The 27,293-nt window shown below is 44.2% G+C and overlaps 1 protein-coding gene across 3 annotated transcripts in view; it reads left to right on the top strand.

Moving 5' to 3' along the window:
- The window catches only part of UNC13B (unc-13 homolog B), a 208,162-nt gene extending 182,832 nt beyond the window's left edge, over positions 1-25,330 (top strand). For 2 of the 3 annotated variants that reach the window (XM_054584694.1, XM_054584693.1), the window contains 20 exons: positions 1,867-2,017; positions 3,474-3,542; positions 4,936-5,025; positions 5,353-5,481; positions 10,328-10,455; positions 11,066-11,151; positions 16,362-16,488; positions 16,741-16,837; positions 17,055-17,198; positions 17,472-17,549; positions 18,059-18,136; positions 18,377-18,465; positions 18,710-18,862; positions 18,987-19,110; positions 19,219-19,275; positions 19,467-19,547; positions 20,481-20,628; positions 23,227-23,319; positions 23,497-23,656; positions 23,816-25,330. In XM_054584694.1, the coding sequence (XP_054440669.1) occupies positions 1,867-2,017; positions 3,474-3,542; positions 4,936-5,025; positions 5,353-5,481; positions 10,328-10,455; positions 11,066-11,151; positions 16,362-16,488; positions 16,741-16,837; positions 17,055-17,198; positions 17,472-17,549; positions 18,059-18,136; positions 18,377-18,465; positions 18,710-18,862; positions 18,987-19,110; positions 19,219-19,275; positions 19,467-19,547; positions 20,481-20,628; positions 23,227-23,319; positions 23,497-23,656; positions 23,816-24,101 (2,368 nt within the window). In that variant the 3' untranslated portion in view covers positions 24,102-25,330. Of the gene's footprint in view, positions 1-1,866; positions 2,018-3,473; positions 3,543-4,935; positions 5,026-5,352; positions 5,482-10,327; positions 10,456-11,065; positions 11,152-16,361; positions 16,489-16,740; positions 16,838-17,054; positions 17,199-17,471; positions 17,550-18,058; positions 18,137-18,376; positions 18,466-18,709; positions 18,863-18,986; positions 19,111-19,218; positions 19,276-19,466; positions 19,548-20,480; positions 20,629-22,363; positions 22,421-23,226; positions 23,320-23,496; positions 23,657-23,815 lie in introns of all 3 variants that reach the window. The other variant, XM_054584692.1, reaches the window with a different exon arrangement.
- The last annotated feature ends 1,963 nt before the right edge of the window (positions 25,331-27,293 follow it).

Below are 27,293 nucleotides of genomic sequence, written 5' to 3'. Positions count from 1 at the left end.
AAAAAGATGAGTAAGACAGGGCCTCTGTGCTTAGGGACATCTAGCAGGAGAGAGAGACCAATAAACAAACAATTACAATATAATGCCGTAAGTGCTGTGGTAGAAGTAATCACAGGGTATTATGAGAGTATCTAAATTTTAGGGGAGGCCTGTGAGGGAAGCCATTAAAGAGTTGATGCTTGAACTGAATCTTTAAATACAGAAAAGGAGGGAGGACATTTTTGGTAGGATATTTGCTGGGTAGCTAAGATACAACAGAGTATGGAATATTCAAGAAATTGCAAGAAGTTCATTATAGATGGGGAGAAGATATATGGTGAGACATCAGTTTAAGAATGATCTCTCTGACATTCTTACTCTGTTCACTCCCCCTAGATGCTCTTATCCCAACCTGTGACCTCAACCACTACTTCTGAACTCCCAGACCGCTTTCCCCAGATCAGGCCTTGTCCTGAATTTTAGATTCATTTTCAGCTGCTTCCTGGGTATTTCCACAGGCATTGTAAACTCAGCATGGCTAAATTCCAAATCAACATTATCTCTACCAAATAAGCTTACCTTCCCATATTTCCTATTTTAGTAAATGGAATGATTTCCTATGCAGTTATCCAAAATATTTAGGAGTCAGCTGAAACTTTCCTTTCTTACTTACTACTATACCTTTAACTCCCAACATCCAACCACTAAAACCTCTAGATTCTATCTCCTAAAAATGTTTTTAATCTATCACGATTGCTATAGCTCAACAATAATGATGATAATAACTTCTGTGTAGCACATATGAGTGTTAACTCATTTAATACTCAACCCTATGAAATGGGTATCACTATTTCTCCCATTTTACAGATAAGAAAACTGATGCATAGAGACCTTTAAGTAATTTATCCAAGGTCATTGAGTAAATAAATGATGGAGATGAGATTCAAACCCAGAGTCTGACTCTAGAGTCTGTGCTCTGAACCATTTCTCTGTTCTATTTAGTGCTTTATTGCTTCTCTTCTAAATTATTGCAGTAATTCTTCAACTGATCTTTCTTAGTCTTATCTTTGTCCAAGTCTTCTTTTCCAATTTATGATCAAAGTAATCTTTCTCAAAGACTTATCTGATCACACTATGCCTTTGTTTAAAAATTTACTATAGCATTTAGGATAAACTCTTTTATTATCTACCACATTTTGCCATGTATAATGTGCACCCATGTTTTTGTGTGTTTTATACTTGGGATTATTATACCCATGGCATGTAATCATTATACCCATGTATAATGCATGCCTTTATTTTTCCCTCAAAAATTTAGGCAAAAAAGTGCACACACAGCAAAATACCATATTCTCTACCTCCTTTTCTCATTTCCTCATATTCCTCTATAGAACACCTGAACAGTAGCCATACTGATGTTTCCCAAATAAATCACTGTCATTAATATATTTGTCTTTGCAATACAATTTCCCTTTGCTATACATTTCTCCATTTGATTAATTCTTTCTAATCCTTAAAGACTTGTTTCAAACATATCTTCTTTGGGAAGGCTTTTTTCTAATCCCTTCCAGTCCCCAACCATTCAGCTTTTGGTAATCTTCCTATATTTTTCCACAGTGTTTTTGCATAGCACACCTTGGATTATCGACTGAACTTTCTAACACTTGCTTTCTCTGCCAGCCTATTACATCTTTGGAGTCTAGCACTTAGTACAGGACCTGGCACATAGTAGGCATTCATTCAATGTATATTTGAATAAATAAACTATGAAGATCCTTGTATATCAAGGTGATTAGAGGCTTCATACACATCTGTGAGATCTTTTAATAACTTGGCTTCTGCTGCAAGTCCTGAAGAATCTTTGAGGCTGAGGGTGCTATTTTTCAGGCACTTTGCATGTTTGTCATCCAAGTACATGTGTCCTGGTGTGCCAGCAGTGATGAGTACCTTGCTGGCCAACATCAATGCCTACTATGCCCACACAACCGCCTCCACCAATGTCTCTGCATCCGATCGCTTTGCAGCCTCCAACTTTGGGGTGAGTGTCATATAAAACATATCTACCCATTTGTTATCAATTAATAAAGCTTGATTTTTCATGGTCAGTACTGTAGAGCTGGTTGATAAGCCTAAAATTCAGATAGATGCCACCTAAATAGGTAAACTTATTTCTTTATCAGTATGTAGACTACACTAATAGACTATTCTTATTTCATTATGGAAATGTAGACTTACTAACAGACTCTCCTCAGACATGGATAAATAGAGAAAAATAGCATCATCGTGGTTTGGGGGCTCCACCTGGGCTCAAGTAGAACCTTTCTAGGCCAAGAACATGGCTGAGTCACCATGTTTCTTAGTCCTGCAGGTCCACAAATGGACCTTTCTAAATATTACTCAGTCTCTCTCTGACAGATTTTACCACTTAAGTTCCTATGATACTGCTGTCTAAACAAGGACGCCAATGTATATTTAGCCTATCCCTTTTCTAGTGTCTGGATTGTTTTCCCTATTCAGGGTGTACCCTTTCCTATGTTAAGGTATTTGAGAAGTTGAATCTTTACTCAGAATGTCACGTGACATGACTTCAGTATAAACGGGATAAAATATCTTTGATCCACCACAAAGATTATCTCTTTAGGCACAAAATTACTGATAACCCCAAATCCACTAGGTCTCTGAGCCCCGTTTATGTTACTAACAACTTTTTCTTGTTAATACAGGCTATCCATAGATGAATATCATTGATTAAGTCAATCAAATATCTGTTTCATCTGTCACATCCCATTACATATTGACTTAATATCTAAATATATACAATATAATCAATATGTGAATTTTAGGAGTGCTGTGCCCCACTCCTATAAGCATGTGATTATACCTTTTCTTTTAAAAGTAACTACTAAATTAGTTTCTTTTTAAAAAACTTTATTTAATATTTAACATTTTTAACATTTAAAAAGTATATACTAACTTTACACTTTTTTAACACTTAAAACGTATAAACCAAGGGAAATGATGTGGATATGGTTTAAAGAGAAGCCCGCTTGAGACTGCTTGATCACCTTCCAAATGCATCAGTCATCCTCCCTCCCATGATTGCTGCTGGGCTGTGGCTGTTAAACTGGTCTCAGCTGCCCCAAGATAAGTCAGGAGACCACAGGCTCAGGAACAAGTTGGAGAATGTTTGGATTTCCCTTTACTTGACTAAGATGAGTTAGTTTCAAAGGGATGGAGATACATTCACTGGTCCTCTCTTGTTTACTCTTGTATAGAAAGAGCTGCTTTCCCTCCCACTCCCTTTCCCCTTGCCAGTGTGAAAGGATTCCTCATTTTGAGACAGAGCTGCTAAGAGACAGAACAGGGGTGGGCTAGGATGTGTTCCCAACCCAATGTCTCTTCCTCACCCAGAGATGATTCTGTTTCTGCTATAGTCTTGGGGGCTCAGAAACAGATTATTTCTCTCTTCCGTATTATTTATTTCCCACTCTCAGAAAGAGAGGTTTGTGAAACTACTGGACCAGCTGCACAACTCACTGAGGATTGACCTCTCTACATACAGGGTGAGTGAAGACATGGCTGTGGGGTGGGATCAGAGATAAATATCAGCTCAGTCTAGAGAGACTGAAGACCAATCGTGGCTATAAAGATCGAAGACAAGGAAAATTGGTCTGTATCATCACACCCATGTGCATGGCCAGTGCCACTGGCACCTGCAGTTCTGCAGACTCCAAGGACCATGTAAATAGCAGTAGGTATGGCTGCTTTTTATAGACAGTTAGCTTTCCAACCCCACTCACATTACTCTAGCAAATTTCCTGATGACATTCTTACTGGAGAATCTTCTAAGGATAATCTCTTTGAGAAATGCCCCTTTAAAATTTAGATAATTACATTTCCTTCTTATATTTTTCCATATTCTCCTCATTTTCCAGGGGAGGTGTGAGAATCCAGCTAAGGGGGAAAGAGGGAAGCCTGGCTTGGGCAAGTAATTTATAGCAGAGGTTGTGTCCATTCCTAGGATGGAGGGAGGAAATAGATATAGTAGGAGGGTGGGTACTTGGGATGGGGCAGGATAGGGAAATGGGCAGTTTTTCAATTCTTCTTAAGTTAGATCTTCTTAGAATTGCTTCATTACTTGCTTTAAATTACTGTGAATTTCCAAAACAGGCAATATACCCACATTAAAAAGTAAGTATAAAAATAACCTAAAGTAAAAGAGAAATGAGGTTTTAACTATCTGCACTTCCAGTGCCCTCCATTTGCATGAATAATGGAGAGTTGACTGTATATCTTATATTTGGCATATAAGTAGCTATTTGAAGGTTTTAAAAGGCGACTCTTAAAATGGGGAGTGGCTCAACATCTCCCTTCAGCTGTCCTTGGCAGCTTCTTCCTAAAACTTGCACCAAAGGGAATGAAGTGAGGCATGGCAGGAAGGTCCTAAGGAACTCTTAAAAGCAGTTCTGCTCAGAGCTGTGCCATCTGCTGACCCAAGAGCAGAGCTCTAGCTGAGGCCCACTGTACAGAAAGTACAGGTCTTGGGTCTCAGTCTGGTCTGTAGTGTGGCTACACTTATATTCCAGGATATACAGTAAGATTGTAACTTTTGAAGAACTCACTTCTGGGTTATAAGAATCTCTACCCAAGAAAAGCGTGTGTGTGTAAATGTGTGTGGGTGTCTATGTGCTCCTCTGTGCAAATGCACACACATGGCATGGGAAGTTGCATTGGAGGGTAGGAAGCATTGCTTTCTGGCCTGGGGAGTATTAACCTCTGCTTTTACAAGGGCCTGTCTGTGTCAGTGAGAAAGAGAGGGAGACTTGTAGTATTACAGCTTTTTTCCATCTCAACAAGGGAAAATTCCAGTGGGTAGCAGTTTGATTTCATTGTTTCTAGAAGGGAAGGCTTTCATATTTCTCTGTTCCTTTCTTACATTTACTTGATTTACCACAGAATAATTTCCCTGCTGGGAGCCCTGAGCGGCTTCAGGACTTAAAGTCCACAGTGGATTTGCTGACCAGCATTACTTTCTTCAGAATGAAGGTAAGAGATGAACTGGTCTGGGGGCCCGGCCATAGGCACATGGAGAATAAGGATCACTTGGCAGAGTTTGAGACTGTAGGAATCATCACCTCTAAGCCCACATTTTAATACACCTGTTCCCTGGATTACTCCAGAGAAGACCATGGATCAAAAAGGATGGTTTGGCAATTTACCACATCAGCTGTCTTGGCAATTTCAATCCAGGGCAAAGCCCAGGAACCCACAGAGGGATGAAAGGAATCCGGAGTAGTTTGGAGGTAGTTCTAGGAGGAGATCCCTCCCTGGTGAGTAGGACTCTGGACCCATGATTCTTTTATTAATCTGCAGGTGCAAGAACTGCAGAGTCCTCCAAGAGCCAGCCAGGTGGTCAAGGATTGTGTGAAGGCCTGTTTGAACTCCACATATGAGTATATCTTCAACAACTGCCATGACTTGTACAGTCGTCAGTATCAGCTGGTAAGAGGTTGGGAATCACATGGGACCAGCTGTCAGTGGCTTTTGAAGCCTCAGCTTTCGTTTGCTATGGTCGTGGTGGAAGGGAGCTCAGGACAAAGTCCTTAATGTTCTTGAGGGTGAGTGAGTTTTGTAGGATTTGGACCATCTAGACCATGTGAGACATTTGTGGATGGACCATTGGACCAGATGTGACGTAACTGAGTTGAACAGAAGTGGCAACAGTACGTTTTAGTTTGGAGCTAAAGAAAGTGACCAAAATTTGGGCAGTTTCAGTGGGTGAGTAGGTAGATTCACAGTCCATTCCAGAGTCTTTTTTTCTCCCCCAAGATTAATTTTATTCTGACTCATAGATCCCTCTACATTCCAGTTTGCCTTCCTTTGAGATCTGTAGCTGTCTCTCTGAGCTACTGGCTAATGGAAGTTTAATTTTTCCCCTCGGCCACTTCTCTTTGTACTGCATGGTCTTCTGAGATATACTGATCAGCTGAATATCACAGCCAACCCTGTTCTTCTGTAAGGCTGAAATACTTCACTGTTTTATGCTGGCATTCTAACAGTATGTGGTAACTTTGTACATGTTTCTCAATCTTTCCAATAGTGTAATTTCAAAGCCAGGACCTCTTTCTGTGTCTAATTACTCACAGTGCCTCTCTTAGCAGTGTCTTGCAGAACACACCTTTGCAGAATAGATTCCCTTTTGTCCAACAAGTATGTATTGAATGTTTGTTCTCAGCCAGGTCTGAGGGAAGCATAGTGCTTCTTCAGTTAATTTACAGTCTCATGAGCATATGTATAACTCCAATGAAAGCAGTCTGTCACAAGGGCAGTGAAAGAGGGCTAAAACTGAAGGAATTCCAAGGAGGGAGAATTCACTCTTGATCCGATATTGGGAAAAGCTATACAAAACAAGCAGCATTTAAGATAGACCTTGAAAGGCAGTAGGATTTGGACAACCAACGATGAGAGGACAACCTAAATCTTAGGCATTTGCCCTTTGGTGAATATACTCAATTTGTAATGCTTCAGGAGCACCTTAGTAAAGACTGAAACCTTGTTCACACTGCCTCCTCACATTCCCAACTGTACTTTTTGTGCCAGTCCTATCTTTAAGACTTCCTCCTTTTAAGGTTTGTAAAAGTTTCTGTTGTCCAGGGGAGGTTTTCCTGGGTCTTCTTGTATGGCTTGGCACACTCTGGGCTTCTCTGTTATCTACCTATGGATTGCCTGTGATTGGAGGAAGACACTGTTTTCAACTTTGATCTTTTATCTTTACAGGAGTCTTTCTGAATATTTGGTCTCTATTCCCTACCATGTGATGAACCTGGGCTTTGAAAGGGGGGTTATACGCTATTCAGGGACTTTCTTTAGCCTTTGAATTTTGTTTACTATATTTTTACTTTCACTTTCATTTTCTCACTATTCATTATTTACAATAAAGTAAATCCTTGGTATTTTTTTTATTTCCCTCTACTGACCTTCAGTCATTGGTTCATTTGTCTGTCAACTCTTTGAACAAACTGAGCACTAGGAATGTGAAGTTGATTAAGACATGTGGTCTTAATCACATGTGGGGAATTGGGGACATCTGTAATAGTGTCAATAAAAAAAAAAGATACATCTCTGCCTTTGGAGAGCTCATTGTTTTTTATTATTCCATTGTTACTATCCTTTATTGTAATTGTACTTGTCTATTACATGTATACCAGAGGTTCACAAAGTGCTCTGGGAGCCCAGAAAAGAGGCATCTAACCAGACCAGGGGTATCAGGGAAAACTTTTGAGGAAAGGTAAAGTTCAACCAGAATTTTGAAGAATGAGTAGGAATTAGTTAAAGAAAGAGACCAGGGAGGAGGGCAATACCATACAGAGGAAATAGCATGTTTGGATGTACAGAATTATGAATGAGTATGTCAGTGTGGAGAAGCAGAAGCAATTTAATTAGTGTAGTTAAAGTGTCAGGCTTTGGAGTTCAGCTGTATAGGATCAAGTCTTGGTTCTGCTATTTTTATAGCTACATGACCTTGGGCAAGTTGTACAACCTTATTGTCCTTCGATCTCCTCATCTATAAAATGAAGGTGGTGATAATTTCTGCCCATGGAGTTGTTATGAGGATTAAATTAGAAAATGCATGTAAAGTTCTTAGCAGAGTGCCTGGCACATAATAAGTGCTAAATAAGTGATCGTAGTGATGTGGTAATGGCCACAACAAAAGAGTAGTTGTAAAGTATGAAGTGTAGAGAGAGGTCACAGTTTGAAGGACCTTTGTGTGAAGCTATGGAGTTGAAACTTTATTAAAGGCCAGTGAAGGGCAGAGAAGTGATAATAAGGTTTTCCTTGCAGAAAGATCACTGACAGTGGTGTGGAAGAGGGACCTTTGAAGGTTAAAGACCAGTTAGGAGATCCTTGAATGATAAGAGCCTAAGCCCGGTAGTAGCAGAAAATGTTAAAGGAAGAGCTGTATTTCAGTGATATTAAGGAGGCATATTCCACATTCAGTGGATTCTGTCCTGGTTTCTAGTTACTTCCTGGTAATGCAGGCTAGTTATGGACTGTGGAGACTTTATGATGGCATATGGCACCCCACATAAAAACTCTATCCCTGTCTTTCTGGGTGGTTCCAATTTTGCTTTTGTCCCAGTGGGAGGTAAAATATTCATTCCATCCTCCCTGTGGTGATTCCTCCTTGCCCTGTCTGGGGTCTGAATGTAGAGTTGCTTCTCCTTTCCTGAATGCACCATTGTATTCCTTTACTTTTTCCCAACCTAGTCCTTTTTTCACCCTCAGCTTTATTGAAATATAAGTGATATACGACAATGTGTAAGTTTAAGGTGAACAATGTGATGATCTGATACACACATATATTGTGAAGTTTTACCACAGTAAGGTTCATTAACATAACCTTCATATAATTACCATTTTTTGTTGTTGTTATGGTGAGAATATTAAACCTGTACTCTCATAGTATCTTTCAAGTATACAATACAGTGTTAACTATAGTCACCATTCTGTACCTTAGATTCCCAGGACTTAACATCTTATAACTGAAAGTTTGTACTCTTTGACCAATATGTCCCCTTTTCCCTCACTCCTTAGCTCCTGGCAACCACCATTCCACTTGCTTTTTCCATGAGTTCGATGTTTTTAGATTCCCCATGTGTGTGAGATTATGCATTCTCACCAATTTACCCACCAACAGATTTGTCTTTCTCTGCCTGACTGATTTAACTTTGCATAATGCCCTCAAGGTCCATAGATGTTTTTATGAAGGACAGTATTTCCTTTTTTACGTCTGAATAATAATTGTGTTTATATACCATATTTTCACATTTTCTTTATCCATTCATCCATTGATAGACACTTAGGTTATTTCTATGTCTTGGCTCTTATGAATAATGCTACAATAAACATGGGGAGTACAGATATGTCTTTAAAATAGTGATTTTATTTCCTTTGAATATATACCTACAAATGGGATTGCTGAATCATATGGTAGTTCTGTTTTTAGTTTTCTGAGGCACCTCCACGCTGTTTTTCATAGTGGCTGTACCAATTTACATTCCCACCAACAGAACATCAGGGTTTCATTGTCATCACATCCAGCACTTATCTCTTATCTTTTTGATGATTTCGATTCTAGCTGGTATGAGGTAACATCTCATTGTGGTTTGGACTTTAATTTCCCTGATGATTAGTGATATTAAATACTTCTTTATGTACTTGTTGAGCAGTTGTGTGTCTTCTTTGGATAAATGTCTGTTCAAGTCCTCTGCCCATTTTTTTTTTTTGATCACTTTTTTTGTTTGTTTTTTGCTATTGAATTGTATGAATTTCTTATATAGTTTGAATATTACCCTTTATCAGGCATATGGTTTGCAGGTATTTTCTCCCACTCCATTGGTTGCCTTGTCATTTTGTTAATTGTTCCTTTTGCTGTACAGAAACATTTTAGTTTAATGTTGATTAAACTAAATTCCACTTGTTGATTTTTGTTTTTGTTGTTTGTGCTTTTGGTGTCAATATAAAAAAAAAAATCATTGCCAACACTGATGTCCGAGTCTTTTTCTAGGAGTTTTACAGTTTCAGGTCTTACATTGAAGTCCTTGATCCAGCTGAGTTAATTTTTGTGAGTGGTGTAAGATAGGGACCCAATTTCATTCTTATGCATGTGAGCATCCAATTTTCCCAACACCATTTATTAAAGAGACTCTCCTTTCCCCATTGGGTATTCTTGTCTCCCAAAGGTCTTTTCTTGTCCAGCTAGGCAAATGGTTTCCTAGATGCAGTTCTTTCCCCTAATGGGGTTAAGGGAAGTCCTTCCAGGGTTTAAGGGAAGTCCTAAACCGTTGAAGGTTAGTTCAGCCTGTGTGTTAGGTCTGTTTGGTAGCTCCTGCAGAACTTGGAGTAGTTCCTCAGAGCTGATGTGTACATGTGTGGCGGGTGGGGGCTGTCAGAGGAGAGCTGCTAGTGTAGGTCACGTGGAACTTGACCTACTTAGTGAGGCTGGAGGGGCTGCTTACTTCAGTCAATGAGTCTCGCAATATGCATAGCTTCTGAGGAAGTGGGGTCAGGCATCTTCATGTCTCAAAGGCTGACCAAGCTTATCAGATCAGTGCTCTGGAGCTGGGGAGAGAACTTCTCAAGGATGAACTCTTTGTCTCCAAGGTCCTCCCAATAGTCAGTCGCCTCTGACATAACAGGGGTGGTCTTGTGGAAGACAGTTTCTAGGAAGGGTACCTGATTCTAGAGGAAGGAGCTTGGGGAGGGGAAAAGAAAGAGGAATATTAGAGAGACTCTTCACATTCCACTCTGACTATAACTGTCTCTTAACTTTCTCCTCTGGAACAAGAAACAGGAACTACCTGTAGAGGAACAAGGGCCTAGCATTCGAAACCTGGATTTCTGGCCCAAACTCATCACGCTCATTGTGTCAATCATTGAGGAAGATAAGAATTCCTACACACTTGTTCTGAACCAGTGAGTATCACCCCACTTGGCCCTGTCTGGTTGGTGGTTGGTTTGTCCATCTGTCTAACAGTCTCTTTCTTTCCTGTCTCTGTATGTTCGCAGTGCCATCTCTTCCTCCTGTCCGTCCATCTGTCCCTCTGTCTCTTGTATCTGTCTAGGTAGCTGTTTCTGGAGACAGGTGTGGAAACATAATGGGGGGCCCTGCCCAGACTGCACCAGCCTCCCTGGAGTGAGAGGCCTCTGGGAATAGGAGTCCCAGGGGATCCAGAAACCGTGTGTGTATGTGTCTATCTGCTGTGAATTAAGTGGGCAACCCTATAGCCCACCTCTTTACATTTTCCCCTTCAGTTTATTTAGCCTGGGCCTGCCTTCTGACCTCAACCCTTCTCCTCTTGGCTGCACGTCCCTGACTTTTGGGCACCCTTCCCTGGGCCCACTTTGCCTGAGGAGATTATCTGCCCCTACTTGTCCTACCACCGGCCCCTGAGCCCCCTTTCTTCAGACTGAGCCTACCCATTTCCTAGTCTCCTCGCCAAGAACTAGGCATGTTAGCCTTGGAATCAATCAAATCAAATGGTTCTTGCCTTATTTCCTGACTGTGGCTTCTTCTATCATCCAGGTTTCCTCAGGAGTTGAATGTGGGAAAAGTCAGCGCAGAAGTGATGTGGCAACTTTTTGCCCAAGACATGAAATATGCACTGGAAGGTAAGGGTATGCCCAAGGCTTTGGGCCACAGGCCCCGTGTCCAAGCACCTGGTTTGCCGTCTCTTTCCTCTCCCAGACAACTGCAGGTTCAAGGCGAATGGTACAATGAGAAATTAGAGGGATTCCAGGCATAGTGGATGACAGGTCTCAGGAGGTCTAGGGTGGGCAAAGGTTCAGCCAAAAGAATAATGGAAATGGCTGTGTGGATGTAGGATCCTCCCTCCAACTTTAGAGCAAATGCCTGTTCAGGACTTTCACAGCCCAGAAATCAACTCCTTCCATCTGGGTGTTCACAAGTGGCCCACTCCTTGGAGTCTTGTGAAACTTACCTTTACAGTGTTAAAGAATCATAGACATTTAAATACATAGATAAGATTATTTTCTCACAGTGGGGACTGCCTGGCCTGGGAAAGCTGCTCTGGATTGGTGTGACAGAGCCAGAAAGATACTTCTGTCAGTTCCCCTGTAGAGCAAGGTCACAGATAAATTATTATTTATCTTGTTCATTCAGCTTATTCTTTTGTTCTTTTTCCACTTTGGTCTACAAAAATATCATTCTCTACTTGTGTCAGGCCTCCTCACTTGCACCCTTCTGTGCTCCCTTATTTAGCTGCCTTTCCTGCCTGTTTATATGTTTATCTCCTCTGTCTATGAAAGTGGATCTAGAAGGAGAACAGCAGCCTGGGAAAAGGACGAAGCAGAGTCTGGATCTGTTACTTGGGTGTAGTAGCAGGGAAAAGAGTAATCCTCAGACTTAAACTTTTTGAGGCTTAGGATCAGTTAGTTGTTTGTTTGTTTTTTTTATTTAGGTATAATTAGCATACATGATATAAATTTCCAGTGTATAACATAATGATTTGATGTTTCTATGTATGGCGAAATGATCACCACAGTAAGCCTAGTTGTAGTGTGATGAATATCACCATACATAGTTATAAATTTTTTTTTATTTGTGATGAGAACTGTTAAGATTTACTTTCTCAAAAACTTTCAAATAGGGAAGGGGAAAGTCAAGGAACATATAGCAAGGACTCATGGACAAAACCAAAGGGGAAGAGTTGAGAGAGGGACGGAGGGAGGGAGAGGGCAAGGGAAAGTGGTGGGGGGGAGGCAGAGATAAATGTATTTGAAAAAATAAATTATTAAAAAAAACTTTCAAATATGCAATACAGTATTATTCACTATAGTTACTATGCTGTACATTACACCCTCAGGACAAAATTATTTTATAACTGCAAGTTTGTAGTTCTGACTCCATTCACCCATTTCACCCACCCCCTTCCTCTGAAAACCACCAATCTGTTCTCTGTAGAATCATTTTGTTTTGAGATTGAAAGAAACATGAAAATCTGTGGTAAGTCTGAGACGGCACAGGCTGTACACACATTCTGTTAATTCCACCCCATACTGGCAGCCTCCTGCCCACACTGGGTCAAGCCTGGGGCTGTAGCCCATGCCTTAACCTGTCAGGCCAGTGAGGACGTCACTTGTCCCTCTCCTCCAGGTAGCACTTGGAGAGCCTGATGATTCCAGTTCTTGACAGTGGATTTGGGTGCAGGGGGGAGCAGATAAAATACTTTGAAAAGTGAATCCCACCAGAGAGAGTGTAAAAGAGGGACAGAGGTTTCAAACAGCTGTCTCAGGAGCTAAGTGAGAAGGGGAAACTGGAACACTGGGCTTCAGGCCTTTTACTTGATACCAGCTAAGTCAGCTCAGCTTTCCTCTATTTTTATATGGGATGCTGGCTGAGATTTCTTTTGAAAGGAAAATTCTGTTCTTCTAATGTTTACAACAAACAAAAGGGTTGAAAACTGCTTTAAGAGAAAGAACTAATGTTGACCTAGTTTTACCACCTACTCAACACTGTGATCTTAGACTGAGCTACTTAATTTTTGTGAGCTCCCATTTTCTCATCCATTCAATGGGAATGATCATAGCACCTATTTCATTGAGCTGATAAAGTAACTGAGATGTATGTAACATACCTAGCATACTGACTGGCATTTTTGCCCAGCACTTAATCTTAGATCTTAAGGACAATAAGAAATTGTCCTTAATAGGTAATGTACACAAAGTAGCGTTTTTACAAGATTTTTTCTGTAGTGGAAAATGAGGGCAGTTGGAATGGGGAAAGACCAGAAGCAGAGAGTGCAGATAATGTTGAAATAATTTAGTTTGAGGGGACAGGGCTGGGATTAGAGCAGGGAAATGGAGAGGGAAGAATGGGCTTTGATAGACATTGGAAGGAAGTTGTCCAGGACATAGTGATTCTTAGAACGTGGAGGGCAAGAGAAGAGGGAAAGTTTGGAGACCTGGATGATAAAATAATGTGTTGACTGTGACTGTCACCCAGTATATTTTAAGTGAACTTTATTGAGGTATAATTTATATACAATATAGTAAAAACACTGGAAGAGTACAGTTTGATGAGTTTTGACAAATAAACACACCTGTGTAACTACTATCCAAATTAAAATATAAAACAAAGTTTCTTTATGCTCCTTTGCAGTAAATCCCCACCCTATTCACTAAGTGTTCGTTGAGTATTTTCTTTGTGTCAGACACGGTGCTAATTACTAGAGGCCCAAAGAGATGAATGAGGCATAGCCCCAGCCCTTGGCAAGTTCACAAACTAGTCTAGACAACAGACAAAAATTGGCAATTACAATTCAAAGTTGTAAGTGTCACAAAAGGAATAAGCCTAGGATGCTAGTAAGAGAACTATGTAACCCAGACCTGGAAAGGCTTCCTGGAAGTGGTGATGCACAAACTGAAACCTGAAAGATTATAGGACTTAGCCGGTGGGGAGGGAGGGCAGTAGTGATCCAGGTTAGAGAGGATGATAGTGAGATTTAGGTTACAGTGTGGGTAGAAAGAAATGGATAGATTCCAGAAAAGTTCTGGAGGTAAAATCAACAGGGATCGGTGATTTAACTTTATGTGAATAAAGAAGAAGAAGGAAGACTTGAGGATGATTCTCAGCATTGAACAAGAGGGTAAGATTAGTGTGTATATGCTGTTCAGCTTCAGCTGGAGCTGTTAAGATGGTGCAAGATGGGGACTAGAGTTAAACCTGGGCAAAGTGAGATGTTCCATCAAAGTCATATGTAGACATTACCAAAAACAAAGAGAGATTTGGGGAAGATAATCAGCATTCTGGACAGTTGAAATCATGGCTGAAGGGACTCCCCAAGGATGAAAGACAAATAGAGGAGGAATTTGGAAATCAGGCATGATTGCTCTTTTTGACATATTAACTATACCCCACCCCCCCAACACCACCCCTCAACAATAACCTCAAGCAACTTTGCCAGAAGGTGCTTCTATGACTCCATGCACTTGTTAGAATAGTTTTTTTAAAAAATTTCTTTGAAAGATTTTATTTATTTATTTTTAGAGCGAGGGGAAGTGGGGGAGAAAGAGATGAAGAGAAACATCGATTGATTGCCTCTTATACACAATCAACTGGGGTCCTAGCCCACAACCCAGACTTGTGCCCTGACCAGAAATCAAACTGGCAACCTCTCAGTTTGCAGGACAATGCCCAACCTACTGAGCCGTGCTGGTCATGGCTTGTTAGAATAGTTTAAAGTGTGTCCAGTGTTTTATTCACCACAGAAGTTAATGTAGAAATTGGGGTTTGGGACCAGAGTACAGATAATGGATTGACAGAGAAAGTGAGAATTATATGTAAATACAGTAATTGAAGGTCACTAAAAGAAAGCAGCTAGGGAGCTCTAGAATTATGGAGCAGCACTTCCTCTACTTCCAATTGGTTGCTGAACAGGAGAGAAGGAAGACCCTCCTGATGGTATCTTTTGTTTGTTTGTTTCTAGGCTTTTAGACTAGTTAAGGACTGCAGGGTAGAGGGGTGGAAGAGAAGGGGCAAGCCCTGAGAGGGTTTCTCTGATGTCCCTGATTTTTTCACTCCTTTAATCGTTCATTGGTATCTCTGCTCTGCCACAAGCATCCACTGTCATTCGTATATGAAAAGTCCCCTTTCTGGGTGGTAAGAATTTTTGGTTTGTTGCCCCTTTACCTCTAGTTTTATACCTTTTCCTCTTCCCTTGCTCACTGCTTCATAGAAGAAACTGCAAATGCAACTTCAGATTGAGATGGTGCCAGGAGATGAAATTCCTGGGACCCAGAGCCCTTTGAGCCTGCATCCCAGCCTTCCATTTCCTCCTTGAGTGTCTGCTGCATAATTCAGAAGGGCCAGCTGCCCCACACTGTATGTTCCACCTTGACCTTGAAGCGCATCACCCATGGCAACTCACAGTTGAACAATAGAGTTCCCAGGGACAATAGCTTTCCCTTCTCTGTTACTCAGTACTCTCCCCCATTTGCTTGCTTTTACATTGTATTACATGTAAGCACATACAGTTGGCTTTAATTATTCAAATTAATGGTCCATCTTTAAAGAGGGTAGATGATGAGAACCTGTGTTCATGATCAGTGCTCCAGACTCTAGGAAAGCTGTGGGTGCTCTTTGTCATAGATTTTCCAGAAGGCCACAGAGACTCGGCTGGAGATTATAGATCATTCAAGTCCGTACTGAGCATCCTATTTTCTGTAACATCATGGTCCTTTCATCTGGCTGTCTTTCCATGGTTTCCAGAGTGACTTTTCTTATTTGCACACTTCTTTGAGAGTTCATTTTTCAGTGTCTCAGCTCTGCTCTGGGGCCCTTCAGTTTACATCAAGATTCTGTTGCACCATGGCAGCTCAACTGCAATTTCTGTCAGCGTGGGTCCACTTTGGTTTTCCCTGTCTCTGGAAGCTGTCATTTACCCATTCATGTCATATCCAACTGCTCATCTTTGCATTTTTAAGCCTGTATTTAAGCTACGAGGATTAGAAAAGCCCTGGAAAACCATCATCCCTCTCCAGTCCTGGGCAGTTTCCCCACCAGTCAGCATTAGCACCCGTATCCTTTTCTCATCTTTACCAGAGGCCATTACCTCGCTTGGCACTTCCAAAAGCCAGAGCAGTAAGACTATAGGCCTTATCTGGGAGGCTGGCTTAGTCTTTAAAGGAAGATGTAAGCCAGGCTTTAAGAGAGCAGAGCACTCACTGGTAACAGGGGAATGGCTGTGAGGCGGTGTTTGGGAGTCACCCTTTTAATAAGACTGGACCTGCTGCCTTGGGAAAACTCAAGAACCAGGGCCTCTACTGCTAGGACCTGACCCAGCCTCCTTCCCTACCGCTAGAGCATGAGAAAAACCGGCTGTGTAAGAGTGCTGACTACATGAACCTACACTTCAAGGTGAAGTGGCTCCACAATGAATATGTGTGGGATCTGCCTGCCTTCCAGGGGCAGGTGCCTGAGTACCCAGCGTGAGTCATCAAGTGGGCACTACGGAGGGAAGGGAAGAGGGTCCCTTTGGCTTATGGGGAGGGTGGGGTCAGTATTCTCAATTTGGTTCAGCAAGCCAGTCTTGAGACCACCTGTTCTGGGCACTGCTGTAAAAAGAGAAAAGTGTCAAACTGTGTCCTACCTTCCAGAAGACCCCTGTCCAGGGGAGCTGTCAGGCACATGGCATATGCCAACAACTAGGCTCAGCCCTTAATTCACTTACCTGGCTGCAGGTGGTTTGAGCAATTCGTACTACAATGGCTGGATGAGAATGAGGATGTATCCCTGGAATTCCTGCGTGGGGCTCTGGAACGAGATAAGAAGGATGGGGTAAGTCAGGGGCTTGGCTGCACAGGACTGAGACCAGCAATTGGCTGTCAGCAGATGTTCCTGGGCTTTAGACAGATTGTCTCTCCCTACCTGTGGGGGCCATGAGAAGGGCTATTGAGGGCCACTGAGCCACTCCTGCTGGGCAGAGCCCTTTTGAATGAACTCTAGGAACTTGGAAAGAAGTAGTGGCTGAAGATGCTGACCCCGTATTCTTTAGTTCCAGCAGACATCGGAGCATGCACTCTTTTCCTGCTCTGTGGTGGACGTCTTTACACAGCTCAACCAGAGCTTTGAGATCATCCGAAAGCTGGAATGCCCAGACCCCAACATCCTTGCCCAGTACATGAGGAGATTTGCCAAGGTGACCATGACCCTCCCTACCCTGTCCCCTTACTACCACCATACTCACAGCCTTGTCACAAGTCTGAGCTCAGCCCTTCTTTGTGTCTGGGGTGGACAAGTGACTTTGTCTCATTGCTGTTTTGGGGCTGAGAGGGAGCTTTGTCCTTCCTGTGAGATTCCCCTTTACGCCTGTGTTGTATTGTTCTTGGATGACCGGTGTGCCTTCTCAAGCAAGATCCTTATGGGGAGAGCTAAGGGTTCCCTGTCTTTTCCTTTTCTCCTCTTTTCTCAGACCATCGGGAAGGTGCTGATGGAGTATGCAGACATCTTATCAAAGAATTTCCCAGCTTACTGCACAAAGGAGAAAATGGTGAGGGTCAGGCCCAGGGACTCTTGGAGAAGAGATTGGAAGACACTTGAACCCTTACTTTGGAATCTATCCTTAGAGCTGAGGGTGGAGATGATGCTCCTGACTTCTGATTCCCACCAGAGCTTTGCTTGAGATTGTGCCACAGTATAATAAGAACTTGACTAGGAGCTCCTCTGAGCCTCCATGTATTACTTCATCCCCTACTAAGCTAGACTATTGTTAGTCTTTTTCTTAATAAAGAAAAGTTGAGGTATTCAAAGCGTTATAAAGGACAATACCATGAACACCTGGGGGCCACCTCCCAGCTTAAATATGGAAACATTCTAGTCTTCATTCATGGAGAAGTGTCTGAATTGGTTCCAGATATCAGTGCTTAGGGAAAGACACATGTAATAGCTGTCATAAATCCCCTGTGGCTTTTGGAGTAGTATGAGAAAGGGAGGAACCCTGTGCTGATGGGTCCCATGCTGAAAGTAGCCAAGACTCAGCAGCTCCATCTGTCCCCAAAGCCCTGCATCCTGATGAACAACATGCAGCAACTGAGGGTCCAGCTGGAGAAAATGTTTGAGGCCATGGGAGGCAAGGAGGTAGGTCTTAGGGTTTGGGGTTGCTGTACTTTTCCTTTATTCCTGAGCTTCCTGACCATGGAACTCTACCCTCCCCTGACTGGGTATAGGCCAGGAATTTAGCTTTGGGTCCAGGCTGGCTTGGGCTGAGAGATTTGAGTGGGCATTGGGGTAAAGGCCCTACGAGGGAGGAGTGGGGCACAGAAGGGGAGAAAAGAGTAAGAGAACCAGCTTAGCAAAGCCCATCTCCTGTGGATACAGTTGGACGCTGAAGCTTCAGACAGTCTGAAGGAGCTTCAGGTGAAACTGAATACAGTTCTGGATGAGCTCAGCATGGTGTTTGGAAACAGGTTAGTGGCCCCAAAACAGCCCTCAGAGCCAGATGTGGTCCTTGGCCAATCCCAAAGCCCCTGCCCCACACCCATCTATCCAGCTGCATGTGTGTGGATCTTCCATCTCCTCCCGATGTCCCTCCCTCATAGTATAGCTGAAGCTGCACCATGAGCATTCTGGAGTAGGATCAAATAGCTGGTGCTGCTCCAGGAACAGTGTGTGTTTGGGAAGGAGAGGGTTGTATTCTGGGCACATGTATAGTTTCCAGGTGCGGATTGATGATTGCGTTAGACAAATGGCCGACATCCTGGGCCAGGTGCGGGGCCCAGGGAATGCATCCCCCAATGCCAGGGCCTCAGTGGCTCAGGATGCAGATAGCATGCTCCGACCTCTCATGGACTTCCTGGATAGCAAGTGAGTATGGTACTCGGGACTGTCCTCTGGGACAAGCAGGGCAAAGGCAATCATACAGAAGAGCTTCTTGGGGAGGGAGATTCTCACTCACCCACCCAGCCTTACCTGTTGCCTGGGCCTGCAGCCTCACCCTCTTTGCCACTGTGTGTGAGAAGACGGTCCTGAAGCGTGTACTGAAGGAGCTCTGGCGGGTGGTAATGAACACAATGGAAAGGATGATTGTTCTTCCCCCACTCTCTGACCAGACGGTAAGGTCACTTCCCTTCAACTTCCTCCTGCTGTGCCCCTTACCTCACTACATACTTTCTGATCGAGTTTGAAGTCCTCTGCTTTTGACTGGCTCTCTCTCTGCCCAGGGCACCCAGCTGATCTTCACTGCTGCCAAGGAGCTGAGCCATCTTTCCAAACTCAAGGTACTCTAGATGGGTGGGGTCCTTCTGAGGCCAGTGGGGAGGGGGTTGCCTGGAAGGAAGGAAATTTGAGCATTGGAGACCAAAGAGGAGGGAAAGGAAAGGAACATGTAGCTATGGGTTGGCACGTAGGGGTAAGGTTTTCATGACAACCCTGAGCTGTCATGATGCTCTTGCTTTCTCTGTGATTCCAGGACCACATGGTGCGAGAAGAAACACGGAGTCTTACTCCAAAGCAGTGTGCCATCCTTGACCTCGCTCTGGACACCATCAAGGTAGAGACCTCCCCTGGCTCCAGACAGTCTTACTACCACACCCTCTTAGCCTTGGCATTCACTCTGCCGGACTAGGTGTCCCTCGGGCTCTTGCGACCCCACATCAGAAGAGAATGATTTTTATGTCTGTTTCTTTCTCTGCTATGTCTATATTCCTTTTGGGGAGCAACCAAAAAGGCACCTCCTGAGTAGTCTCAGGTGACTCAGGGAGAATACTTATTCCTGGATTCTGAATTGCACCCATTCAGTTCACATAGCTCTTCATTGCCATTCCTGAATATTTTCTGCTGGGAATTAATCTCCCAGATCCTAATTCCCCAGATCTGGCTGACATTTCCCTCTTTCACTTAGATATAAAGTCATTTGGGTATTCACAGGATTTTTTTCCCCACTACCTGTTTATTCATTCAGTGAGGCAACACGTACCAGATACCATGCACTGTGAAGGATACAGAGAAAATTAGATATGGTTCCTTGTCTCAAGGTGGTTATAATCTGGTAAGGTGGTAATAAGGCAGGTACATAAGAACTGTGATTCAGTGCACAGGGAAGAAGTATGTCATAGGTATAACGTTCTTTAAGAGCTCAAAGGAGTAAAAGAGCACTTCTGGCTATACTCTGCCCAAAATGCCTCTATCCCATATCTTTCCCTGTCCAGCTAGAGCCATTCTTCAAACACCACAGTCCAGTAACATGGCCATCTCCTACCCCTCCTGCCTGATACCCAAATAATACTGTTCACCTGATAGACTGTGATTCTGACTCTGTGTGATATTCATGATCTTGTTGTTTATTGATGACTTATTGTCCTCACCATCCTCTATGGCATCTTCATTGAGCCTCTGCTCAGATACCATTTCTCCGAGGACAGTGTTGGGGAGCTGCCTCTCTGTAAAGGGATGAGGCAGTAGCAAGTACTCTTTTGTCTTTCAGCAATATTTTCATGCAGGAGGCAATGGGCTGAAGAAAACCTTCCTGGAGAAGAGCCCAGATCTGCAGTCCCTACGCTATGCCCTGTCTCTGTACACACAGACCACAGATACACTCATCAAAACCTTTGTGCGCTCACAGACTGCCCAGGGTAAGGCCTAAGGGCTTTGGGTCACCACCTCCCTTCTGTGATACATCTCTGCCCTTAGGGAGTCAGTGCCCTCTAGCCCTTAAGAAGGATCCAGGTACTGCTTCAGAGATCCCTTCACACTCAGACCCAGGATTTCTTGAGGGACCCAATACTTACCCCTCTCCAAAGCCCATACCAGGCAAGTGAATCACAGGACCTGGGGAACGTACCCAAGATATTTTTCCCCCAGACACTGGCAAGTGCATGTAGTGTGCAAGTAGTACACACCGTCTGGTAGGGAAAAAAATCTATAAGGAAACTTGGAGAATGAGTGGTTGAGACACTCGTGACGACTCACAGCTTTGGGAACCTTAGTTGGAAGCTGTCTTGGGGATACAAAGCAAATGACTTACCAGATTCTCCAGCGTGGATGAGAAGAAGAGAGGCAAAACATGGGAGTGAAGAGAGGCAAAACATGGGAGCAGTTGAAGGAAGGGTGCAAATCACATGCATAGCTGAGTTCCAGCCTCATGGGTGATGCTAATACACAGGAGACCCAGGCAGCTGGTTTTCTCCCAGTGACTTCCTGTCCTCAGAACCTCTCCCTGCCTCCAAGCAGGCCTAGCCATAACAAAACACATCTGCACAGACATGGTTAAATTCTGACCCTGGCCCTGGATCAGGGCCCTCCCAGGAAGGACCTTCAGGTGCATCTGTTATTGCTTGTCCCAGGGAAATCTGAGCATGCTTTCTGGGGGAGTGAAGCTGGTGGAGGAGAGAGTGGGAAGGCTTAGGCCTTACTAAACTGTGCACCTGGAGTATAGGGCTGACCTGGAAGGCAAGAGGGATCTAAGCAGTTAGGCTAGACTTGATGGAAGGTGAAAAGATGCATAAGACCTGTAGTACTGCTCTATTTCCCATATCTGTTCTTATTTCAAGTCCAGGGTAGGAAGAAAAGAGAGCAAGAGAGGTTAAGCCATGCCCTGGCTGGGTGGCTCAGTTGGCTGGAATATTATCCAACACACCAAAAGTCTGCAAGTTCAATTCCCAGTCAGGGCATGTACCTTGGTTGTGGGTTCAAGCCCTGGACAGGGCATGTATGGGTGACAACCGATTGATGCTTCTCTCTTTCTCTCTCTCCCCCTTCCTCCGTCTCTGAAATCAGGGAAAAACATATGCTTGGGTGAGGATAAAAAAGAAAAAAAGTTATGAGCCTTGCTCAAGGGGACAGAGAAAACTTTTACAGGGCTGAGTACATATAAAAGCCTATAACATCAGGGAGGATCTGAGTTAATCCAGACAGACTTTTTAGAAACATTGAGCTTTAAGCTAAATATAAACATGGAGAGAGGCTGGAATGGACAGATATGAGGTAAGAGCAGGAGTGGGGACTGCAGGGAAGACCTGAGTTTATATGTGTGTTTTTCTACCCATTGCTTTATTATTTAAGAGTCTAGGAAATTAGAGCCTAAAACCTTTCTCTTTCATGCTCCACTGGTCTCAGATATCTTCACTCTCTGTACATTCTACTGTTTTTGTCTGTGATTTGATTGATCTTCGACCCATGTCTAATTTGGAGTATTCAGGCACTGACCCCAGCTTTTTTATTTCTCTTTCCACCCTACCCCATCTCTGTGCTCCCTCAGAATGTGTAGAAGCTGCTCTGAATGGCTGTTAACTCCTTAGACTACTAACTGATTCTTCTTTCTCTGTCCTACTGCTGCTACTACCTCTTGACTTTCCTGTCTTCACTCAGTGCATGATGGGAAAGGTATTAGGCTTACTGCTAACGAGGACATTCGGCCGGAAAAGGGTACGTTATACACCATGTAATATGAATCTAACGTGGGCTAACACTGTCCCCTGTGACCTGGAATGAGCTGCATATGTTGAGAGTGGAGAAACTAGGTGTTGAAGTTCAGAGGCTCTGTCCCAAGTCTCAGAGATGGGCATTGTATTCATACAGTCTGAAACTGGTTAACAATAGTTCTGTCCTCAGAATCCTTCCTCCCCTCCACTTTAGAACAAAGAAGTTTTATCTGTGATTCAGGGTACTGGTGTTTTTTTCAAAATAGTGTAAGGCCTCCGCCAAGGGGCATCTGCAGCTTGGTCAGACATTGGGATTGGGGAGCTGTTTGTGGAGAGGCCCAAATTTGAGCAGGCCAGAGTCTTTCTGAGCAGGGCACACTCCCAAGCAGGGGCCTCCAGGAACCCAGGCAGAGGTAGGAGGTTGCTGCTTTTGGCTAAATGGGGCCCACATTGTTCCATTAAGACCCTGGAGAGGGCAAAGTTCCCAGACAAAGACATAGGGTGGCAGCATTGGCCTTCCCCAACATCGTTCAATGAAAAACTCCTCAGCCTAGGAGATAGGAGAGGTTTGAGGAACCCGAGAGATTCCTGATGCACTTTTGAAAGTTTTGCCTAACTTATATTTTAATACACAGCCTCATTCTTTATCCCCTTTCATTTGCTTCTCTCACATTTACTTCCCTATGGCTATTGTGGGTGACTGCTTCTTGCTTTAGAGTATAAGGTGGTGGCCTCCTAACTCCTCAGTTTTATCTGGAATCATTGGGCCTAACGTCCTCTCCAGTGAGGGATCATCTGTCTGTCTCTCAGGCTCTGGTGTAGATGATCCTGTTGGAGAAGTCTCTATTCAGGTGGATTTGTTTACACATCCTGGAACTGGGGAGCACAAGGTAACAGTGAAAGGTGAGTGGCATGGACCTACAGATCGCAGACCTTTTCTTGCCCAGTGTCCTCATCAGTTAAAAGCAGGGGCTGCTTAACCCAGCCCCCCAGCTTAACCTTCTTCCACGGGGAATGCCACCTAGGGCTCAAGAATTGAGAACAGGTGGGATCCATCACAAATTTCCTTTGTTTGGGCAGTGGTGGCTGCCAATGACCTCAAGTGGCAGACAGCGGGTATGTTCCGACCCTTTGTGGAAGTGACCATGGTTGGCCCACACCAAAGTGATAAGAAGAGGAAGTTTACAACCAAGTCCAAAAGCAACAACTGGGCCCCCAAGTACAATGAGACATTTCACTTGTAAGTTATGGGGTGGAGAACCTGCGGGACTCTGGGATGGGGGTGAACTGATGGGTAAGACTTGAGAGGGGAGAGGAGGGATGGGCTGGATGGCAATGGGGGTTGATTTCAGTTGAAGACTCCATTATTTCTCGCCTTCCACCTACCCTGTGCTCACAGCCTCCTGGGAAATGAAGAGGGGCCAGAAGCCTATGAGTTGCAAATATGTGTGAAGGATTACTGCTTTGCCCGGGAGGATCGTGTTCTAGGGCTCGCTGTGATGCCTCTGAGGGATGTGGCAGCCAAGGGCAGCTGTGCCTGCTGGTGCCCCTTGGGCCGGAAGATCCACATGGATGAGACCGGCATGACCATTCTCCGGATTCTGTCTCAGAGGAGCAATGATGAAGTGGCTCGAGAGTTTGTGAAGCTCAAATCAGAGTCTCGTTCCGTGGAGGAGGGGAGATGAGCACCTAAACTCCTGGGCCAACCAAATGGCTCCAGTTCCACAAATCAGAGCCAGTGGAAGTTACTATGTAGCCAGCTTAGGTCCTCATAATTAAGAGGCTGAATCCTTCAGTTAAAGAAATTTAAGGAAAATTTTGGGGTGGTGAGAGTTTGGCTTTTCACAGAAAGAGTCATGAATCCCTGACCAGCAGGTCTGTGGTGCTAGGAGCTAGGCAGTGGTGGTCACTGCATAGGGAAATTTTCCATTAAGAGAAAGACAGGCATTTCTGAGTGTCAGCCATTCCTGGTAGACATCCCTCCACCCCACACACCATGTCTACCCCTCTCCAAATTACTCCTTTTCCAGTCGGACCCATGTGTACCAATCATTAGAAGAATAAGTTTAGAGGGCTGGGAGCTTACACCTGGCTAGCTAAGTAGTCAGTTGAGCCTGTAGGTATCACTGAGCCCTGTAGTCTGGGTTGAAGTATAACTGGGGCAAGAGCCCACAGAATAAAATCCAGACTGTTCCTTGAGCAGCATCCACTGTTTTTGTGTGGCTTAGAAGAGATCAAGGCTTTGAAACTGAATAAGATACCTTCTAGAAATGAGCTATACTAATCCCTTACCCATTTTATATCTGTCATGAGCAGAAGCAGGTTCATATATATGGTGCTTCAGAGCCTTGAGCAGAATATTGTTTAGAACCCGAGCACCAGAGGCCATCTTCCCAGGAGCCCCCCACCTCACTCCTGTAGGAAGGGGAGTGATGCTTCAGGACATGAGCGGCTGTCCTTATGTGTATGCATTTGAGGGCTCGTTGAAGGGTCCAGGAGAGACTCAGGCTATATTTTCTTGGGTAGGCCCTGAACAAAGCCAAAAATTTTGTAAATTAGTTCAGAAGGAGTCCTCCTCAACTATGGACACCACCTTCTAGCTGTCTTCCCCCTGGTAGAAAGAATCTAGCCTTTGACCTCACTCTCTTTCATGAGGTCAGCTGCTATTCCCCTCATAGACGTTCAGCCCTCCAGAAGAAGCTTGGACTATGATTCCTCTATACAGGCTGGATGGAGGGGGGCCTCAACTCTCCTGGGAGGTCAGAGACAAAATCTTTCAATGGATCATATGGACTTCAGGTCTTTGCTCAGACATGTGATATGGTCCCGTAATGTCCTCGGTAGCTGCCTCCTGGACTTCTTTCCTGGAGTTTTTGAGATTCTGCATTGTCCACAGCTGTACTGGCCATTACATGAAACAAGAAACTAAATTTTGTTGTTGTTGTTGTTGTTGTTAATTATTGTATGTGCCATTGTTACAGGAGATTATTGGCTAGTCTGTAATAAATTACCTTATAGCAGCCTTTGGGGTCTTGTAATTCTGCTAAAGTGTAGAAAGCTTTAGAAATGACTTTTATATAATGGTAGATATTGGACTAGTGGCCTTTGCTGCTTTTTCCACCCATCCCTAATGCTACCCCCGACTCCCCCTACCCCCTACCCGTAAATGGCAGAGCCTAAAGCAGCTCTGGATAAGCACCAAGCAGTAAAGCAACCTATGTGTGAGCATCCTGACCTTGACCTGAGACCAAACAGCCCAGTTAACAGAGTCATGGGACCCGGGGCATCAGCTTCCTGCAAAAGGTTCAGAAAAGTAGCAGATGGCATGTGTCAGTGAAAACTAGTCCATGCTATGTCTTTCCTTTTCTAGAATCATGAAGCTTTTCTTCTAGGGCAGACACAGCCTGGGCTGTAAAGGTGAGGCAGGGGCCTACTGGGAAAAGATGTGTCTCCAGACACATCTGCAGGGCCGAGGCTGCTGTGTACAGGACAGAGGTGTAGGCCTAAGAGAGCACAGTGGCCTTTCATACAGGAAAATTCAAGGAAGAAGAACTGGAGTAGAAGGTGTACTCCCAAAGGGGAGGAAACAAGGTAAAAATGAGGCCTCCAGGCATGGAAATCAGAGATGCTGAAGCAAGAAAGTACTCACCTACTGTCAACCAGCAGGCACACTTTGGGCTGGGGACTGAGTAAGGACACAGACAAGGGAACACATTGGGAGCTTCCCAGTTTCTCATTCCACTTGCTTGCTAAATAAATCCTTACAATTCAGTTGCCCGGTCATGTTTAAACTTCTTTCTTTCCCAAACCAGCTGCCTATCATTTCTGCCTCACTTACCTATTAAATCTCAGTTCCCAATACCACAAGTGGAGTAGTGACTTGTAGATTTTGTCTGGATTACTGATAGTCGTCTGCCTCCATTCTGCCCCTGCTCTCTTCACACATTTTGGCCTTTCCTATTAAAGCTATAGTCTTTAGGCTGAAACTCCCAAAACCCGTCAGAGAAGTGCAGGCACCCCTCACCATCCCACAGCTATTCTAAAGCACTTCTCCCCACCCCCAACTACCCCTCCCCCCATGCACACACACATGGTGCACTCCTTCCCCCTTGCTGGAATGTCCTTAGCCCTTTCCACTGCCTTCTAGGCTCTGACATGTTGGCTGCCTTTAGGAACAAACCAACCCTGGACACTCTCCCCACAGCACTCTGTACAGTGTTACAATTTACTTGTCTGCCTGCCCCCATCAGCCTAAAAGTACCGCAAAGGCAGGGCCCGGGTATTTCATCTCCCTACCTCATCGCCAGCACCTAGGTATTTCAAACCCTGTTGCAGGACTCGCTCGGAAAGCCAGTGAGAAAGGGGACGTGGTTGGAGAGGGCGGGGCAGGGCGGGGAAGGGGCGTGGTCGGGTCGGAGGCGGGGCTCTCCTCTGGGCTGGACCCTGGGGCCTCACAGCGCCTGCGCAGAAAGGTGCGTTAAGATGGACGTCGCTGGAATCGACGGCTGCGCAGCGATGGTGAGCAAGAGGTTCCCGAAGGTGGCGCCCGAGGATAGGTTATTGCCTTCTCCCTCCTGGCATTGAAGAAAGACTCACCGCACTACCTGACATCCATACCCTGTGTACTTTCCAGTTGCTCTTCATCCTAATACTTTCTTGTAAAGTGTTGCCCCTCTTCTCCCCCAGGTTACTTCCTCCTCCCTATGCTCGAATATACAGGTTTTTCCAGACACTCCAGAGAAGATTTATCTACCCAGATACCTGGCAAAGGGGCTCTATCCCACAAATACCTCTCAAAGGGCACCCACTTACCCAGTTACCTCAAAGAGCAGGCCGCCAGCTAAGCCACATTCCTGTTAACTCAGGGAGTTTTGTCT

The sequence above is a fragment of the Pteronotus mesoamericanus genome, unplaced genomic scaffold, assembly GCF_021234165.1.
Source record: "Pteronotus mesoamericanus isolate MK-2021 breed Mesoamerican mustached bat unplaced genomic scaffold, CSHL_Meso_final contig_78, whole genome shotgun sequence".
NCBI lineage: Eukaryota > Metazoa > Chordata > Mammalia > Chiroptera > Mormoopidae > Pteronotus > Pteronotus mesoamericanus.
This window is presented reverse-complemented; position numbering and strand designations above follow the sequence as displayed.